The sequence below is a fragment of the Sabethes cyaneus genome, chromosome 2 (assembly GCF_943734655.1).
Source record: "Sabethes cyaneus chromosome 2, idSabCyanKW18_F2, whole genome shotgun sequence".
In the NCBI taxonomy this organism is placed as follows: Eukaryota; Metazoa; Arthropoda; class Insecta; order Diptera; family Culicidae; genus Sabethes; species Sabethes cyaneus.
In genome coordinates this window covers 222,396,810-222,417,018 of record NC_071354.1, presented here as the reverse complement: position 1 = coordinate 222,417,018, position 20,209 = coordinate 222,396,810, and the positions used below count along the sequence as shown (strand labels likewise).

Sequence of the window (20,209 nt, the reverse complement as noted above, 5' to 3'; positions counted from 1 at the left end):
GACGTCGCAACATCTCATCCGCTTTTGTACGAGGACAAGATGCCGTCCGGACTTGGAGACTTCATTAGTTGGTTCAAAAGAACGGAGTCCTCGGTTGATTGAAACCTCCGTAAGTAGTCGGCGCCCAAGTAACAAATTCAATTTTATGATGCACTTGAAGAGGTTTCCAGCATTTGCTCCTTAAAACCGATCATAAAACTTGTAATTCTACAAAACTGTGATAAAACAGCCATAAAACCCTTATAAAACTAGGGAGGCCCACACTAAAGAAGGTTCTCAAGAATATTTCGCAAGATCCTTTTAAAACTTGTAATTCTTATCGATATCTATTTATAGTGATTTTCAAGAGTCGCTTAAAACTAAAAGAAAACCACCACAAGTGTTGATGATTTTATGGTTGTCTTCTCAAAGAACACTTGCAAGACAACATACACTTTTCACAGCCTTGAATTTTTTAAAGTGATTAAGAGCTATAAGAGAAAAAAGCATTGACAGATATTGCTTTTCCAAAATGGATAGAAATAATAAAAATGGTAATAAAAGCAGCTGCTAGGTTGCCCATAAATGAGATTTTTTTCGTGCCACGCTCAGTTTGTCGATGTTTTGTGACATGAAAGTTAGAAAATTTTCACGCGCCGGTTTTTTTTGCTAGATTATTGAAAAATTTAATCAATTAAAAAATTCTATCATTTCATGATGAAGTTGATAACTACCAAATTTCTAACAAATTGCGGCAAAAAGCCTTTTACATGTCCAAATATTTATTTAACACTTACGGAATTGTAAAAAACCATATTTATAAACACCCATATGCAATTGGTTACAATTTCAAAAGTAATCAAAACAGCCCTGTTCGCCATTTTTTCAATGATTTTATCTAAATCAACCAGAAAGCGCTTATTAGAGTAACATTTCTTGCACAAGACAAAGAAAATTTATCAAAGAGGGCGATAAGTTCATCTATACTTATTGCATTCTTGAAGAAGACAAGTTACGCTTGAATAAGAATTGTTTGAATTACTTCAGGGCACCAAGTTTTTTGCAAGATTACCATTCTGGTATAAACAAAGAAAACGTCGACGTGTAACGTGCATTGAGCTCAATATTTTTAAAGTATAGCAGTCATGTTGATTATCAATTTAAATTGATTTTAAAAATTAAAAGAGGACTGCACGACAACGCGTCTATGCGCAAAGTTTAATCAACAAAATTTTTAATGTGCTTATCTTTACTATCGCTATTAGATAATATGCTTCGTCTGCTGCCCTCCAAGCATTTTCCAAACAAAAACACTGGCTAATAAAGTTTAACAAATACGAACAACTCTAGAGGAAACCCGCACCGCCGCTGGTAAAACACAATCGAACCAAATTTATCCAATTCATACAAATCTACTAGTGCATCATCACCGGCACCGTCCTTCCCTAGCTTACCTAGTCAGCACACCATAGTCAGTTGTTCCTGATATCTTCATTGTTTTGTTGCTTCCCTGATCGTTTATATGAAAGAGTTTTCAAAACATTGGACAAATTTTTGCTTAATTCTCGTTTAAAAGATCCAAATTTTTCCAATTTACTCTAGGCCCATTTTGACAGATTGGTTGTTTACACCAGAATGTTCTTTCTTAAGAGGATTTCTCTTTCAAGAATATACGGTTTAAGAGAATTTTATGGCAGCATTGGTAAGATAAACCAATCTTACAGAAGAATGCCTTAAATTTTTGTCAAAACTATTGTTAAGTTTTAAGGAGCATCGTTTCTGGGCAGAAATCAAGTTTCCTTTAAAACCGCTTATACGGTGAATTACACTTATTCATAATGCAGTTTTATGGATGTTTCTTCAAGTCTCCTTCAGTCATTCTTCAGAAATGTTAATCAAATAAGATAAAATTCACTTGAGGAAAATCATTATAAAACCTGATAGACTTTGCGATGCTCTGATAAAACTACAATAAGAAGTGAATAAGACCAATTTGCTATTGGATTGTTACTTGGGCGTGTAAGCAGCACCAAGTTGTTTGACGCATTTCGAAAAGACTCCTCTTATTGTTGCCCGTCAACGTCGCATCCAGTCGAACCAGATAAATGCGTGTTCATAAGAACTACCAAAGTTTTACTGGTAGTAACAGTAAGCCACCGATCCTCGTTTTTTAATAGACCTAAGTCATTGTCCGGGGGGGGGGGGGAGGTGGGGGACGTTTTGGGGTCGCACAGCCTTAGGCAGACTTTGGATGCTCTCGCAAAACTTGACACTGAACTTTCTTTTGGTCAAGCGAAGCTCTGCGATGTATTTGCTGAAGGATACTCTGTAGGATTCCCCTCTGTAGACGTCATCGTAACACTATTGAATAAGCGACTGGTTTTCTGACGAAGGTTCCTAAGTGTTTCAATTCACCAGGGCACGTCACGACAAACTGTCTGTATAACTAGCGGAGTGACCTACTCATTGATGCTACTTTTTAGGTCACTAGTGGGAAAGCTAGTATCTCAATATAACAGCAGTTCTTAGAGTTAGACAAATGTTTCTTGAAAGAACGCGTTGATTTTCTTTGGGTTCCTCTACTGTTCTCTCCTAAGAAAGTTTTCCTCGATATCAAAAATAATATGTCTGCAGTCCACTAAACTGGGTTTATCAGAGACATGCCAGTTTTTAATCTTCTCAGCTATGAAAATGAGGTCTAGGACTTAATCTCTGATACAGTTAACAAAGGTTCCCTACATTACATACATTGACATTGTTGGAAGCTAAGTATTCAAGTAGGTACTCACCGCTATTATTTGTATTAGTGCTGTGCTGCCACACACCGTGTCGTGGATGTCCGCAGCCCATCAGGAACGGTACGGTGATGGCCCTGCAGTATCGCATGAGCGCAATTCGGAATGGCGGTATGAATTCTGTAATGGGAAAAAAATTTATTTCTTTAACCCTTTTTCGGAAAGAATAGATGTTTAATCTGAAAAATGAAAAATTAGACGAACTAAAAAATCTTGATGCTAGACTAAAAATATTGACTAAGTAAAGAATTGCAGTCGTCGATTTGGACTTGAACTTTTGATTTAACCTTCTAACGAGTAAGGCCGTAGATGGCTTTCATTTTTAGCGCCTCACAATCACATGCAAAATTGTATCGTATGGGCAGTATGAAAAATATGTTTAGAACACATTCCTTGATATTTTATCTTCTATATTTCAACACTCTAAGCATTTGTTCACGGGTTACCAACTCTTTAAAGCAACACTCCCTTTTAAAGCAAAAGAATATCTAGAGCAAAATTGTCGACTTTAATTTTTTTTGTAAGTTCTTTACATGTTTTATTTGAATTTTGCAATAAATCCGATTTGAAAAAATAGTTGGACAGAGGTAAACAGAAATTCGAAATTTACTGAATCACCTGTCAATCAACCATCAAAAATTCTTTAAAAAATGTATTAATTTCCATCCATGCAAGTAACTAACGTGCTGTGCCCTCGATTACGTCCCAACGCTCCAGCCTGCATAAAAGCTGTGCTACAGACGAAAATTATTATCACCATAACCGCATCGTACTATTGCTAATAGCCTTCTCATCGGTAAAATCCCATTTTCTGTTCTCTTTTTTTTTGGTATATCTTCGGCGCAACAGATACGAAACCCGTGTCTTTCCAGCTACCACTACTAACCCGGCCCCTAATACCCTAATCAATGTCGAGCAGCAGTTCGCTAAACTAAACCTAGAGAATCACCAGCAACAGCAGCAGCAACAGCTGCAGCAGTACTTGCACCCGTCGCATTCGCCATTGCACCAACCGCACCAATCGCACCACCACCAACAACAACAGCAACAACAGCTACAGCAGCTCGTTCAGCAACACCAACAGCAACAGTATCAGCAGCAATTTAGTAGCAGCGGTAGTAGTCTCAGTAACCACCATCAGCAATATCACACCAGCCCACTAAATAGCACCGCACCCATTAGTGGTAGTAGTCCTAATCACCTACTAGCATCCGCCGCCGGTAGTAGTAACAACAATGGTACACTTAATCTACTCGACAGCAGCAGTAGCAAGGTGGAGCAGCGAATTTCCTCCCAGCAACAGCAGCAGGTCATTACCAAAAAGGTCCACATGACCACCTCGTCGTCGACGATGAAATCATCCACCACCAGCAGCAGTTCCAGCGGGTGGAAGTAAACCTTTCCGGTGCGGTACGTGCCGTGGAACCAGCCGGAGCAGAAACAAAACCGGTAAATTGTTGTATTTTTCTAATGATGAATTTTGTTATTTGTATAGTCAAGCGCGACCGAAGCCCCCAAAATGGGAAATTAACTCCCACATGTGCCTGTTTTTGATTGTCGGACTAATCGATGTTGTACTAAAATGAAAAAAAAGTAGCGAAACGAAATGGTTTAAATCGATAGCTTCCATTGCGTTAGAAATGTTGTTAACAACTGTGTAGAAAAATTGTCTGTTTGGGAAAATTAAACGCAAACACTAAAAACGCGAGTCTGCCAGCGGATTCGATATAATATTACTTATACGAGCCTAGAACTTAAGCGAGCCGCGCAAACACCTTAGCGGGTATGCGGCTGAATACATAGTAGTGCCTCCAAAAAAAGAAAAGAAGCAATTGTCTTAATAGAATTATTGTTATTGCGGAAATATTTTTTGTCTTTGCTAATACTTACAAAGAAAATCACAAAGTGCCACACGTACACACAAACACAGTTTTGGAATTTTACGAAATTATAAATATTTTACTTAAGTCAACTTTTACTGCAGAATGGTTTTTATTGCAACCACAAATGTGCCTCTTCGAGAAACGAAAATTAAAATTTTCAGAACAAATTACAAAAGTATACCGACTAATAAAGTATATACAATAGAAATCTTTTTCACCGTTTGCCTTTTCATAAAATCTAACGACGAAAGTTTAAACAAAAAAAAAACGATTGCCAATATTAACTGTGTGCCATTCTCTTGATTCGTCTAAAAAAGTGTTTTTACTTAAATAACAAACAAAAAAAAAATATACGCACAGATTTTTGAAGTATCTTTTTTTTTATACGAAGCATTGGCAAATTCGAAAACATCTGCCCTCCCAGCGAAAGGAGCGAGTAAATCAGAGTAATCAAAGTTTAAAAAAAGAACAGCACTTAAGAATGTGAATGCTTCCCATGATAGTTTTGTAACGTAACAGTAAAAAAGCCAAATTTAGGATCGCGCATTCTGTAAATGTAGTGTAACAAAGTCAGTCCCGCGTGCGTTGCACAAGCGTAAGCAAAAGGAAAATAATAACTGAGAATAATATTTTTTATAACTAATAAAACAAAAAATGGTGATTTTTTCACGCAGCGCCACAAACAATAATAATCAATAAAGCCAACACACAGCGAAACACTAGTAATAGCATATAGCAGGATAATAGTAAGCAGCAGCAAGTAACGAGTAACGAAACCGTAAATATGAGTATTGTTTTTTCTCTTCTTCTATAATGATTAATTGATTGTATTTTAACGAAATGATAAACGCAAAGCATAGCATAAAGCAGAACCCTATACCTACCTACAGTTTTTTTCTAAAAATCGTTCGAAAAAAAACGACAATTAGAGTTCATTCTTAGTGCGCTAGTTGATAGCAAGTACATAAATGCAAACAGCAGTATAATGAAATAAAAACGAGTAAATTTTAACCAATAAAATGCTTTAATTTAATTAATGCTGGATTATGGTTGTCACTCTGAATGTGGTGAAATATCACGGCTTTGTAGCCGGAAATATCAGGAGCTCCAATGCCTCCAATTGTCTAACAATTGAGAAATCTTGGGTCGAATTTAGCCGAAAAATCGAATAACATTTTTTTCATAATGCGGATCTGTCTTTCTCGAATTCTCGATCATCATGAAGACCTTTTACCACCAGCCGGAATCATTCATAATTTACTTCAGCCGTTATCCGATAGAAATGATAGTTTTCCTAAGTTTGGCTGTTTTCGTCCTTCCGTGCGTCTATCCACAGTTTGCTAACGTGGCGATCACCTACAATTCTTGTTTCTATGATCTTCAATTCGTCTATCACTGAGGATGTGATTACTGAAACTGGTACTACCTGGGTAATAAAATCAATGACCTTTAGGGATTAGGTCTTTAGGAAGGAAACTACCTAGATAAAGCGATATACCCGTAATTGCAGAGTAGATGCACTGAACTTTCAAGTTCGGAGGTTTCGTCATTCAACATTCTTTGAATGATAAGGAGCGAGACAGTTTCTTGTTAGGAGTCTCGTGATTGTGCGTAGTTCACTACGAGTTAAATTGAGTAGCTTTAGCTACTGTAGGACTGTTTAACTGTCTAAAATCCTGCATTTAATTCCAACGGGATGCTTTCTTAGCAGCATTAGTGTAGGCGGACAGTTTAGTTCAGCTTTTATCTAGGACTACTACGAAGAGTTTGACTTCATTACTGATGCTCAGGAACGTACCAATCAGTATGTTTCCTTCACCTAGCGAATGGATAACGACTGTCTTTGTGTGGTTTATGTTAAGCCCGCCTTGTAAGCATCATAATATGGTGGGTTTTAGAGCTCCTAACATACGACTTGACAGCACTGCCTCAAACTTTCTTTTGCTGATAAATTCTACGTCAACGGTCTAAATAATAGTCTGAAGCTGCAATAGCTTGTGAAGGTGTGCGTCGACCACCAGTGTCTATAGGCAGGGGTTTGTGAACATCATTTGATCACCGAAGTCGTGACCGACATATCTCCCAATGATGCTGAGATTTTTCTGCTCAAAAGCATTGCTTCAATCTAATTGATTGTAGTGTGGTCGATTCCCTTTTTAAAAGAGAGCCTTATTAATTGATTTGAAGGACGTGTTATCGAAAGATCCTTCAATATCAAGAAAAGCACAAAGTTCCGTCCCTTGATATTTGAGTGATTTCTAAATTAACGCTGTGATTTTCTCCATTTAATTAACGAGAGATGAAGTCAGACTTATTGGTCTGAAAACCTTATACATGGTTTCCTCTTATTTTTTATCTCCTTTAATTGTGAACACCACCTCTACTTTCCGCCAAATCTGCCGGATATGAAATTGACTCTGACAGAAATTTGTTGAACACGAACATTATAACGGGCTTCATTTTTTGTAAGAAAATGAGTGGAATACCATCAGGGCCTACAAAAGCTAAGTGCCCATTTCATCGAAACCTCCGTGCGTAATCGGCGTGTAATCAGAACCGAGTCGTTTGGCATATTATGTAACGACCAACGTGGGCTAATTTAAACGATTTTTTCTTAAGACTTTACACTCTACATTTGAATAAAAGAGAAACGGAAACAATAACAATCATGGAAATATTTCTGAACTGCCAATTGTGTTGTGTACAGTCAGGGATTGGATTCACTGGAATTTTTAACATTTTTCTCTAGTCATCATCAAGCGCGAGGCTCCGTGCAATCGCACGGGTTTGCCGGCCTGAACGCCGGCTCCGACTGAAACCTGAAAAACTATCGATTCATATATCTGGAAATATACACTCGTCGTTAGTAAACTACAGAAGTATTTCAATTCTGAGTTGTCTGTCGAAGCTGTTGGAATCAATTATCCATGAAAAGTTTTACGCGGCTGTCCGTACAATGCTGTCAGATTGTCAACATGGTTTCATTAGAAAACGCTCAGCTGTTACAAATCATATGACATATGTGACATATGTTAGCTTTCTTAATTTTTTTTTTTTTTGACAAGTATCAAGACAATAACACAGGCCTATGTTCCACCTGAAATAGCACTGTTGAAACTGGACTTGCATGGATTCTCCGCGTGGATTCTCAAATAACTCCGCGCGTAATTGTGTAGCAGATCAGCGTACGCGAAAATTGGTTATCATCGATCCAATATATTTCATACATCTTCCGATGTATCCCAAGGAAGCCATCTCGGCTTGAAACTGTTTCGTGTCATATTATTCGCTTTAGATTGTGCTGGTTTGCAAGGGAATTTGCGTCGGCTCGAAGATAGCGCCGGGCTTGAATAGTATGGAAGAATTTCACTCCACGGTACTCGATCCTGGGCTACTCGTCGCCAATTCGTTGAGCATCTCGACACACGCAAGTCGGCTTCAACCTGGTCGAGCCATCTAGCACGTTGAGCCCTGTTACCGTTTCACATCTTTACCCTATACCCATAGGTACGGTTGCAGAAAAACGCAACTAGATAGCAGTATACTGAAGTTCAGTATGAATTGATTTATATAATCTTAGAGGTAGGTTGGGTACGCGTTTAATTTGCTGTTAAAATAATATTGTTATAAATTAAAATGAACATAAGTAAACTTAAAATCCTAGAGACTAAATGAAATTTATACAGTAGGAAACGATTAAAGCTAAATTAAAATTCCTCCGAGTTATCATAAGTAGTCAAAATTAAGCAGGTTAGGAAAGCTCACTGTGCTTAACGAAACTCCCATAGATCTCCATCTAAAATAGAGGGCGTTGCAAAACGCAAAATAAAATTGCAGTTCAGTGGCTAAAAGAGCCTGAACTTACTACGAAAAGGATCCGGCCATGGAAAAATGAGAGTCGATCACTTCAGATCAAGTAGTCGATAGAGCGAGGTGTAAAAACCTAACTCGCTGCATAATATATTTTTATAATTATAAAAGGTGTCAGTACGAAGTATAAAAGTGACAATAGATGTGTGATAAACTCCAAAAGGAGATTAAATCATCTAGTATTCCAGTCAGGTATGATCAGTGGCAAAGTTTAGGGCGAATTGCACCCTACCCTGCACGATGTCACGCTAAAGAACAATTATCTTTTCGTACTAGGACCCATTATTGCTATTATCGCAACAGCCGAGAGCATAGTAGCAGCCGAAAAGCCGGAACGGAACCGGTAGTCGTTGGCGAAAACCTACACGTATGCAGCCACTTGGCACACGTGGCCCCAGATAATCATCCGGATATCTCATATACACCGCATCTTCGAACAATCCCCGCCTTCGAGGTTACGTGCGTTCTAGCCAGAAGCCGTAACGGGCCTGGGAGCAGTATCGATTCTGTTTCGACGTAAGAGCTTACTCCACACTCGCAGACGTTCCCCCCCTTCGAGGTCACATGCACTCGCGCCAGAGGCTGTGACGGGCCTGGGTACACCGGACCAGTGTGGCAGTAGACCACCGATATTTCTACAATACCTGCCGTCTAACCCCGCCTTCGAGGTCACGAGTGCTCTAACCAGAGGCCGTGACGGGCCTGGGTACAATTAAGATAGCTTTTGGGTTTAATGCTGCGCTTACTGTCGTCCCATTGAGAATGCAGTATCATCGTGTGAATTGGTCGGCCGACCATGTGAAAAGCAAATGCACAGTGAGTTTATAAAATCTTGAATAAAAGTAGTTTTGTAAGTAGTTATAAGTAGTGTTTTGATTCCTTGATCGAATCAGTAGACCCGGAGCCGACTCTGAGAGCCTTCGTGCTCCTCACAGCCGAGCTAGCCAGAGAAGAGGCCGTGAGAGCCCAGCCCCGACACGGTTCCCAGTGGTTCGACCAGGAACCTGGGGTGAACTCAGCTGAGGCCCCTCTGGCCTCAGCAATAACAGCCCTTCTATTCCTACTGCCGGTGATATTCTAGAAGAGACCAGATTTCACAGCGCAGTCGTCTGACATTATTGCAACGTGGCCGACCCATTTCCCTACTTTCGCCAGATGTACGATGTGAATCACTCCAAGTAGTGCCCGCAGATCGTGTTTCCACTATCCGTTTGTACTCACTCAGCCAAAAACAATCCGCAATATCTTTCGTTCACATACAGCAAGTTAACGTATGTTTTCTGTGAACAAAGTTACTGTCTCAAGTCCTTAGGGAACTACCGGTCTGATTAGCTCCTTGATCGAAGAATCTTGCGCAGAGAAAAGTAGGCTCGATTTCCAGTTTAAATGCGTCGTTGAATCTACTTACTCGTATTATTGTCGGTACAAAGATCCCAAATATACGAATTCATCAACCACTTCCAGTTCATCGCCCTCAATATTCAATATGTCAATATGTCCAAGGGAGGTGTACTTTATTTTCTCTGGAGCCTCTTACTACTATTACTACTATATTTGGACTCTGATTCAGAGCATTGATTTGTAGCCAAACCCCCCTAGCCTACGATTTCAGTTTAGCGTAGATTGCCTTCTCCGTCCCAATCTAAGGTTTCTCGTAATACTGTCGAGGGCATGGCTACTTTTGTTGAAGATCGTTCCTCTCGTCTCGATGTTCGCTTGCCGATTCGCCCCTTTAAGGGCGATGTTAAACAGCATGCAGGATAAGCAGTCAGCTTGTCACAACTCTCGCCACATCTCGAAGGGTAAATTGTAAAAATCTTCATTATTAAAAATTAATTTATATACTTGACCTCATTTCAAGACAAAAAACAACTCGGTTGGTCTTAGCGTCTTCTGCATCTTACTAGTTCGACATTTTACTTTACTTTAGCAAATGCAGCGCTCAAAAACTATTATCGGACAGTCGTTGGTTTTCCTCACTTTGAGAATTGTTGTGTCACGTCACATGCACAAATATTCCTTCAGCTCTGTTTCGTGCAAGACATCAGTTCCGAGCGAATTCTTGCTGTATTCGTATTGACAGCATTGAGTTTGACGTTTCGTGTGCGCGAAGAGAAATGTAAACAAACAGTTCATAAAATAAGCAGTTTTCTCAATCATGTCGTTGAATATTTCGAACAATTTTATCCGTTGTATAGCCCTTTATACATGCACTCTCGCTGCCGCTGTGGACATATGATCGCGAGCATCCAGAGTACTTAACTGGTACTGAGGTGCTGTCAGAAAGGGAGGTCGAACCAGTTTAACGCCAAGAGCTTTGCATTCTACTTCAATGCTGAAATCTTTATCGGTCATTACGGCCTCACCGACCTTAAACTCTCCAAGAACTTTTTCGTCAATGACGATTTGTTTATCTGAAGACCTTCCGCCGTATTCGCGGCTGACGTAGGAAATCGTCCAACCAGACGTAACTGCAATAAGATACTTTGCAGTCTTTTATAATGTGAGTATGAGTTTATTCTGCAGTGTAGACAGTTTGGCTTTTTGATTGGGATTTCCGTGCAATCAAGAACAGCGACAACGTCTGTATGATTTGGACGAAAATAATGTGGCATATTACGACTCACTTCTTCCATCGATGGCCATGATATCAACGGAGTGCAAATGAGCTTCAACCACGGAACTGTGCGGTAAAATCCCATTGAAATAGTTTGATAATTTACGTTGAAAATAGTGCTCATGCAGGAGAATGATAGATTTTTTTCATTTTTATAGACAAGCCCTTCCTCTTGTGTAGAAACGGTAGAGTGAGATCGCTTATTCGCTTCTTATAAGCAGCCCTTGAACGCAAACTATTAACGACAGTGTTCAGTATTTTAAAAGATGCTATTCCTGTCCAAGAATTCAATTCGAGATCGTTTGTAAAATGGATAGACAGAGTTCTACGATGACCGTTGAATATTTTATCTAAATCAAGAGTATCCACTTGAACAGCTCCTTCCATCAATTCTGATCCCCCTAGAAATGAGTACTAGTTACACCTATATGGATACAATCTGGCAAAAAGAAAAGGTAACCGCTCACTTTTCTATGATGTCTCACTTTCAGGATATGAATTTGAACTAGATTATGTTTAAAGATAAACTCGGTTGAAGAAAAGGAGTGGTTTTATATTTTAACAATTTTTTTTACTTTCAGGACATCAAATTGGACTAAGTTACATGTTCAAACGGTTGAAGAGGGGTGGTTTTGCACTCTGGCGCAGGGATGGCCCGATCACTTTGATTCAATTCACATTCATTTGACAGTACCGTCTAAGCCAAGCAAAACGTGACAAAGTTACATTTGTAGAACCAGTTATTATCTACAATTTTGCTGAATAAAGTTTTGCTGTATCTTTGTAGTTACAGTGCTACAATGCTAGTAGCTAAGTGAACGTTCACTTAGCTACTAATGAGCTACTAGTATTGTAGTGCCGTAAATTCAAAAGATGCAGCAAAACTTTATTCAGCAAAGTTGTAGATAGTAACTAGTTCTAAAATCGTCCCATATATAACTTTTTCAAATTATGCTTGGCTGAGACGGTACTGTCAAATGAATGTGAATTGAGTCAAAGTGATCGTGCCATCCCTGTTCTGGCGTACTTTCCAAGCACAGATATCAAATTGGTCTAGGTTCAATCGTCGAAAAGCATCTTTGACCTGTAGGGACTGAGAGATTTTGTCACTTTTTTCTAAAAATATGTTAAAATTATGGCGTGGCGTGGTTTGCAACCAATCACGAAGCGAGGATTTACAGTTGGACAATGCCTCATTATTTTCAATTTTTCGATAGTGCGTAGTGCGTTAAAATCCATCAAGAAACCGCTAAGCTATTAGCGCACAAAATCATTAATTTTTTCGTGACGCTCACATTTGTTGAATTTTTGGAATGACACCCTATTCCAAACCTTGCCGTAAGACGTAGTCCCACGTCAAAAAAGTAATTTTTCAATCACCCGATCGGTATTTCACTTTGGCCTCATGACCTTTTTGGCCACTCACTTATTTTAAATCCTCGTCGCCACTTAAAACGTTTGTGCAATCCGTGAAATGGTCAATCCGTGGAATGATCGAAAGAGGTTTTGTTTTATAAGTCCCCAAGAACGTGTGAGATAGAAGTCAACATTGCTCCTTTATTTCGGCTGTTTTATTTGCGACATTTACTCGTTTTAATCGTGTTGGTCGATTCCGACAAGTCGAAGGGTCGGTCTAGAACCATAAACCAGATTCTCCAAGTGCTGCGAATTCCGAGTGGAGGCGCATCACCGCAGACGTTTTGATCGTTCACCAAGCTTCTTCTGAAACCCACTTCCTTCGTCCGCTGCGCACTTTGCCGAGTTTTGTCACTAGTTCTTGGTGCCGGTCCAGTGCTATTCGACAGCTCCACTCTGGCAACTCGGAGGCTTGGTATTCAAGCTGTTCGACAAAGGCCCTTTTCACCTCAGGATTTTCCAATCGACGGACTTCCTCCCCAAGCTTCCATCAAAAAGTAGCGCCGGGTTGTTTGAGCCAACCTTCATCTTGTAATCGCCAGCTTGGTGGATGATGTTGAAGCGACGACAGATTTCAATCAGGATCTAAGGTGTTCAGTTTCAAGATTGTTTGACAGTGGAATTTCTCTCAATTCACGACACAGGTTTTATGTAGACATCTACGATAGAATTAATACATCCATATATTCTCACTTTTTCTCTCAATAAATAAATTGCTAAACAGCACTTTTCCGTTCAGTTAAGTTTCTAAGTACTGCACCGGTCCTGTTGACTGGCTGCTGTTCAGCTTCCAATACGGATAGACAAGAGTAAAAACTTAACAAACTTTTCTCTCAGTGTGTGTGTGTGTGTGTATTTTCCGTGTTCACTTACTTAAGAACTAGTCAATAGATGGAAGGGGGCGGAAGCGCGAAATCCGAGCATAGCGGTTGGTAAAAATAGGCAACAAATAAGTAGTCTTCCTTATTTTAATGGAGTATACAGGGTGAAGCTTAATTTTATTGCTGGAAGTATGAAATAGTTTTAGTTTGTTTCATTGATATGTTGTTGTTATCTCTTGTTGAAATCAATTTAAAATTGACACATAATTTGCTTGGTATGTTGAACGAATTGGCATATCGATTGGTACCGCGTTCGATTGTTTGTTAGTTTTAAAATGTTTTTCGCTTACTCTATCGTTTATGTTACGATTGTCCTGTTACGATATATTAAGTATCTCTTTAGTGTCTAGTTTAATGCTAAGTTTACTCTGTAGCAGAGAATATAACTGCTAGCGTAATAAGTGATAATGGAAGGAAATGTTTGCTTATAAGTAGGTAAGTTAAGTACACGATTACTTTTTAAGTCTTTCAAATTGTTGGCCTTTCTCAAGCACTGATGCGTGTGATACTCTGTGTGATATGTTTAAAATACAGTCCGACTGTTTCCAAGGCTGCGAGCAGGAAGGCTATTAGTTCGAGTGGTAGGACTATCACGGGCCTGCAGTACATATGTGTATAGACAATTAAAGGCTGATCCCTTGATTGAGCTGCTAAAAGAGACATTTAAGCAATGAGACTAACCTGCGAATGTGCCAGCACAATACTCAAGCATTGGACCCACTCCTCCGCTTTGTTGCCATCTTTCGGCTTCAGGATAAGCGTCTGGTCTCCGGTGAAGATTTCGAAAGCTTTCGGTATATTCCTCGCCCCACGGGATACCTTGACGGAGCGAATTTGATTAACATCAATGCTTTCGCCTCCGGCCTGAAACAAATTGGAATTAGCCAAACATAACCACAAAGAAAGAACGTATTAAATTACCGATCCTTTGCACGACAAATGCGCTCCCGACAGTGTGAAGTAGCGTGTTCTCCACCGCCGGAACAGACGCCATTTACCTTTCTTCTCTTTCAGTTGACCTTCGATGACGGGTTGATTGTTACCGTGCAGAAATCCCATCGCCTTTTCCGGGTGATTGCACAGGAAGCAGCCCCACTGAAAGCATGTTTCATTCAGTTAGATTACAACTATGAAAGCCATTAAAAGATTACCTGAAATTGTAAATCCTCACTGCTAGCCCCTTCCGGCGTACTGGTCGCTCCCAGTTCGAACACATCGAAAAATCCGGCGTTTCGCAATTCACTTATCAACGTCTCCTGCTCTTTCACGTTCGGAAACGCACTGGTAACCAAGGTGATGAAGGTTTTGTTCTCACATTTCAACGTATCCCAGCAATGTTTCAACCGGCTGACGCTTGGGTCCCAGCTGCTGAGCGCATTCTGGGGAGCCCTCGCCTGCAGATCAAGGAACATCAGATGGATCCACGTACGAGGATTGCGTGTTCTCATTGTGAACATAGTTCGTGAGTAGAGACAGTGTGGACCCCGCACCTGACAGGCAAAGTGCAGCTTGGCCATTTTCTTTGCCCGCCGTTCCTCGATGATGCACTTAGCCGGCGGAGGAATTCGTTGAGCGACACTTTCGGTGAAGGCCTTGATTTTGTCCAAATGTTTTTCACAGAAATGCTGTATTGTATCCCGCATTGGGTAGGGTTCGAAGACGCTCATCCGCTGATTAACGCTGCTGGCATTTAGCAGTGTTACACTGCGATTGTCGTTTCTTCGAGTCGTTACCGTAGCAGGTCCGGAAACGCTGACCTGGTTGTTGGCGTCGTCGTTCGAATTCAGCGAAAGCGTTGTTAGCTGAGGTGATGTTTGCTGGGAATGATTGTTGAACAAGGTTGGTGACGCCGGGGAAGCGTGATGTACTTGAACCATTCCGATCGAACCGGTGGATTGGTTAAGACCACCGAGCGAATTCTTCCCAAGCGCTCCGGTCGATCCCATCAGTGTGCTGGGACCCTGCGAATATGGTCGCTGACCACGTGTTGGGGATGTAGTCACCGTCACCCCACCGGAGGTGATTTTCGTCTGAGGAATTCCCCACTTGTTTTCACCCGTTATCGTCACATGTTGGCTCAGTGGTGGCGGGATTGGGGATGAAAAATTTTGCACGCTATTGTTCTTGTTGGCAAATGCTATTGCTACGTTTCCACTGGAATGACTGTTTAGTATGTTACTGTTTGAGTTGGAGCCACCGCCGGCACTGCTTCCGTCGATGCCGCCGCCTCCGCTGACGCCGGCTGCGCCGCTAGCTCCACTCGCAGCACCCTGCAGAGGCTTACCGGTTTCATCTAGTGCGACCATATCTGAAAGTTTATCGTTGGGTAAATAGCAAAATATTAATTTTGAACATTTCCGTTCTGTTTGCTCTTACCACCGTTATATTGGCCGATCAGCTGCGACGAGCTCAACCTCGTCATCGATTTGTGCAAACCGCCCACAGACCCACCGGCAATGTTCAGTCTAGTCATGCTTTTGTTACCGCCCCCACCGGAGTGCAACCGGCCGGTACTGCGCGAGTCACCCAATTTCGCTCGACGGGTGTACCTGCAAAATGGAAGCAAAGAAACTAGAGACGGGCACTAAATGATTGAAAATGAAGGCTTTTTGGGTTAACTTTAGTATTACTTTAATTTAAAAATTGGAAGGTTGCATTGGAGACACAACCGCGTTCTTTACATAGAAATCCATTTTAAATTTCACGGGTAGGCCCAGGCTGGAACACACATCCCGTAATCTCTATAAAATTTAATGTAAAATAGTCCTAATAGTAGAGCTCCGTACTTTGGAGTTGTTAACCTCATGGACCGGAATTTTTGCGATAAATAAATTAATTACGAAAAGAGGTTCGCTATTCTACGATTAGTTGGTAATTTTCTGTCCAAAAGTTGCTTTTGAAAGGTCGCTGCAAGCCACTGTTCATATGCATTGAAAAGCCTAATTTTAACTTTGGTTTTATTGAATATTCTTGATTCAAAAATTCATAATTGATGAACGTAAAGCAAACAGTTTCTTATGAAAATAACAGTAAAGGGGAACAAACGGAAGGAAAAAAAACGGAAAAGAGCACGAACGGAAAAGAGCGCGAACGGAAAACGTGGCAAAAAACTAGATAAACGGGTTAGAAAAAGAGGGAAAACGCACGTGACAAAAAGAAAAAAACAAGAAAACCGATAGAAAAACGTGACCGAATAGGAGGAAACACGAGACAAAAAATAGGAAAAAAGTGGCTAAGAAGAAAACGGGAAAGAAAAAGAAGAAAAACTAGAAAAAACAAAAGACTAAAGAATACGAAAAACAACGAGGAATGAGGAAAAACTTAACAGAAAAGGAAAATACCGGACAAAAAAGGAGAAAAAAGGGATAGAAAAAGAGGAAAAGAAAAAGGAGAGAAGTACAAGCGCAAAAAACTGTAGAAACAAGAACATAAAAAGGAAAACCAGAACAAAACACAAACGAAGAAAAGGAAAGGAAAATGGATGACAAAAGGGACAAAATGAAAGAGAAAAACAGAACGTGACAGAAAAAGAGGAAAAATTAGACATCATAAGAGAAAACACGGAATAGAAAAGAATAGAAAAGGAAATAAAAAGCGAAAAAGAGTACCATGAAAAAGAAAAAAGTTGATGCGGAACAGGAAATGACAGAACAGAGGAAAAGCAGAACAGAGGAAAACAGCGAAAAACGGGATAGGAAAAGAGATGAAGAAAACAACGGGCAAACAAGGAAAAACGAGAAAGAAAAAGTGACAAGAGATTACGGAACAAAAAACAAGAGACATCAAAAGAGAAATAAAGAATAGCGAATGAGAGAAAAAATAAAACCGATAGTGGAAACGAGGACAATAGGGAAAAGATGCTAAACGGAAAATAAAAAGGATAAAAGGAAAATCAAGCGACGAAAACCGGCAAAAATGTGACATAAAAGAAGAAAAGAAAAACAGGACTAAAAGAGGTAGAATAAAAAAACTGCAGATAAAAGAGTAAAACCGCAGCGAAAGGGAAAAAAGTTAACCAAAACAGAATAAACGTGACAAAAAAAAAATAAAAAAAACGAAACAGACGAAGATGGAAAAGGAGAAGGAAAGGAAATAAAAAAAATTGAGACAACGAAAGTAATGGAAAAAGAGAACAATGTAACAGGAAACACGGGGCAGAAAGAGAAAAACGAGGGAAAAACTGGTACTCATTGTATTATGACGCAGCAATGATTGACTCAAGTGTGAATCCGTAGGAAAGCGAAATTTTGAAAAAATCAGAGGGGTTGTGTACAAGACACGACCGCATATATAGGTGACGCAGGACTACGTAAGTCTCTTTGTAGTGCTAGTGGCATGTATTCATACTTGTAATCATTCGATTCTTCATGTATACATGCTATATGCAACATATATACATGCTACATGCGTTGTATGTAATATTTATCAAAGTAGTAACATTGCATACGTTCAATTCTCAAAAGATTGTGCATTTGAAAACAATTTAACAACATCAAGAACACAAACTATTGCTTTCCTGCTACCTTACTGAAATTAAAGATTGTTTTTATTACCCATGGTTCTCCACGTTGAAGGGATTTTACCAATTCAATCCTATTTTATCAACAGCACATCTTTCCACTACACTTCTAATGAAACGGCAAGCATGCGTATTCATACAGAGTCGTATTATAACCGAACACTACAGCTGTAGCACATTTTTCCAACACAGATATCAAGTTCGCCTACGTTTAATCGTCTCACAGTAAAGAATTTGCGATCTGTTGGGACAACGAGCTTGTGTCATTTTTTCTGGCACACTTCCCTAACACAGACATCAAATTGGAGTAGGTTTAGTCGCGTTCGTAAGAAATCTGTTGGCACGAGGGGGCTTCGTTTCTCTCTCTGGCGTACTTCCCAAGCAAGGACATCAAAATGGTCTAGGTTGAACCGCGGTGTTAAGAAATCTTATTGAAATGAGGAGACTGTCACTTGTTTTGGCTTACTTCCCAAGCACAGATATCAAATTGGTATAGGTTTAGATCATCGTAAAGAATCTTCCAACCAATCACGAAGCGAGAATTCTGGTAAAACATAGGTTCATTATTTTCAATTTTTCAATACTTCAACATCAAGAATCCATACTTTTCTTCATTTGGGTCAATTCTCAGAAGATTTTCCGATCGATTGGTGTAAGAATATTGAAAATCGATCGGTAAACCGCAGAGCTATTAGCGCTCAAAACCTTTCATTTTTCGTGACGCTCGCATTTTTCGATTTTTTGGAATGACACCCTATCTCAAAACTTGCCGTAAGACGTAGTCCTACGTCAAAAAAATGTCTACCTTTGATTATACCTATCGTCTATTATGCCTATCTTCCGTTATGCCTAATGTCCGTATGCCTGTCGTCCGTATGCTTAACGTCGCGCACTCTAAAATTAAACCAAAAATTAGTACTTGAACTAAGTTGAACTTGAAATTTTATTTCAATCCGGACATGAATATGAAATTAGACACGAAGTTTTATTTCCATTTTTTCTATTGTCCAGTCCGATTATATCAATCCGATTACTATCACTTTCTTTCCGTTTGTCGCTCTCTTATTTTTTGTTATTTTCTTACTCACCGGTTTTTCTCTTCACTTTTTCCCTTACTTTCGGTTTTTCTAACTTCTTCTATCTCCTTTCCTTCTCATTGTCCATCTTCGTCTGTTTCGTTTTTCGGTTTTTTTCTGGTACGTTTATTCTGTTTTGGTTCTCTTTTTCCCCTTTCCGCTCCGGTTTTCCTCTTTTAACTGCAGTTATTCGTCTTTTTCTCTACCTCGTTTAGTCCTGTTTTCCTATTCTTCTTTTTGGTCGCATTTTTACCGGTTTTTGTCCCATTATTTTCCTTTTATACTTTTTATTTTCCGTTTGACATCTTTTCCCTGTTGTCCTCGTTTCCACTATAGGTTTTATTTTTTCTCTCACTCGCTATTCTTTATTTCCATTTTGATTTCTCTTGTTTTATGTTCCGTAATCACTTTCTGGTTACGTTTTCCCACTTTTTATTTTCTCGTTTTTCCTTTTCTGCCGCTGTTTCCTTTTCTTTTTTCCTGTTTCGGTTTTCGCCCTATTCCTCTGTTCCGCTTTTCGTCTTTTTTCTTCTTTTTTGTCATTTCCTGTTCCGTTTCAATTTTCTTTATTTTTACGGTATCGGTTTTCGTTTTTTTCGCCTTTTTATTCTTTTTCTATCTCGTTTTTCACTTTCGTCTATTCCGTTTTTTCTCTTCTAATGTTCTGCTTTTCCTCCTTTTCTGTCACGTTCTGTTTTTCTCTTCTGTTATTTCCCTTTTGTCATCCGTTTTTATTTATATCTCCTTTTTTTGTTCTGTTTTTCGTTTTTTTGTTCCCGTTTTTACGGCTTTTTGTGCTAGTATTTTTGTTTCTTTTCCCCTTTTTTATCCTTTTCTATTTGGTTTCATTTGCTCTTTCGTTTGTTTGGTATCTCTTTTTTTTCTCCTTTTGATTTTCCTCTACAATTTATAATATTTTTCTTTACAGTCTCCTCGGTTTTTGGCATGTGTTCCCTCTGTTTCTCTTCAGTTTTTTCTTTTCTTTTCCATTTTTTTCTTTATGTCTAATGTTTCCTTCTATTCTGTCGCCATTGTTTTTTTTCTTTGGTTAAGCCGTGTAATGTTTTTTATTTTTTTCTTTCGCGTTTTTCCTCTTTTTCAATCTTTAAAAAAATGTCATCAATTTCTGAGATGACCAAGGGCAATAAGCAATAAGCATTTTAAATCCTTAAG

General features: G+C 39.4%; 2 protein-coding genes across 8 annotated transcripts in view; one reads left to right on the top strand and one right to left on the bottom strand.

Moving 5' to 3' along the window:
• Positions 1-5,685, top strand: part of LOC128738464 (talin-2) — a 135,165-nt gene extending 129,480 nt beyond the window's left edge. For 5 of the 7 annotated variants that reach the window (XM_053833631.1, XM_053833628.1, XM_053833627.1 and 2 more), the window contains one exon: positions 3,624-5,685. In XM_053833631.1, the coding sequence (XP_053689606.1) occupies positions 3,624-4,170 (547 nt within the window). In that variant the 3' untranslated portion in view covers positions 4,171-5,685. The remainder of the gene's footprint in view (positions 1-3,623) is intronic. The other 2 variants (XM_053833633.1, XM_053833632.1) reach the window with 2 other exon arrangements.
• A 7,557-nt stretch (positions 5,686-13,242) lies between these two features.
• The window catches only part of LOC128733384 (protein melted), a 31,505-nt gene continuing 24,538 nt past the window's right edge, over positions 13,243-20,209 (bottom strand). Inside the window, exons 5-9 of the mRNA XM_053826939.1 lie at positions 15,818-15,990; positions 14,593-15,749; positions 14,363-14,536; positions 14,123-14,305; positions 13,243-14,039 (exon numbers count right to left, since the gene is read on the bottom strand). Coding sequence (XP_053682914.1) covers positions 13,965-14,039; positions 14,123-14,305; positions 14,363-14,536; positions 14,593-15,749; positions 15,818-15,990 — 1,762 coding nt within the window. The 3' untranslated portion in view covers positions 13,243-13,964. The remainder of the gene's footprint in view (positions 14,040-14,122; positions 14,306-14,362; positions 14,537-14,592; positions 15,750-15,817; positions 15,991-20,209) is intronic.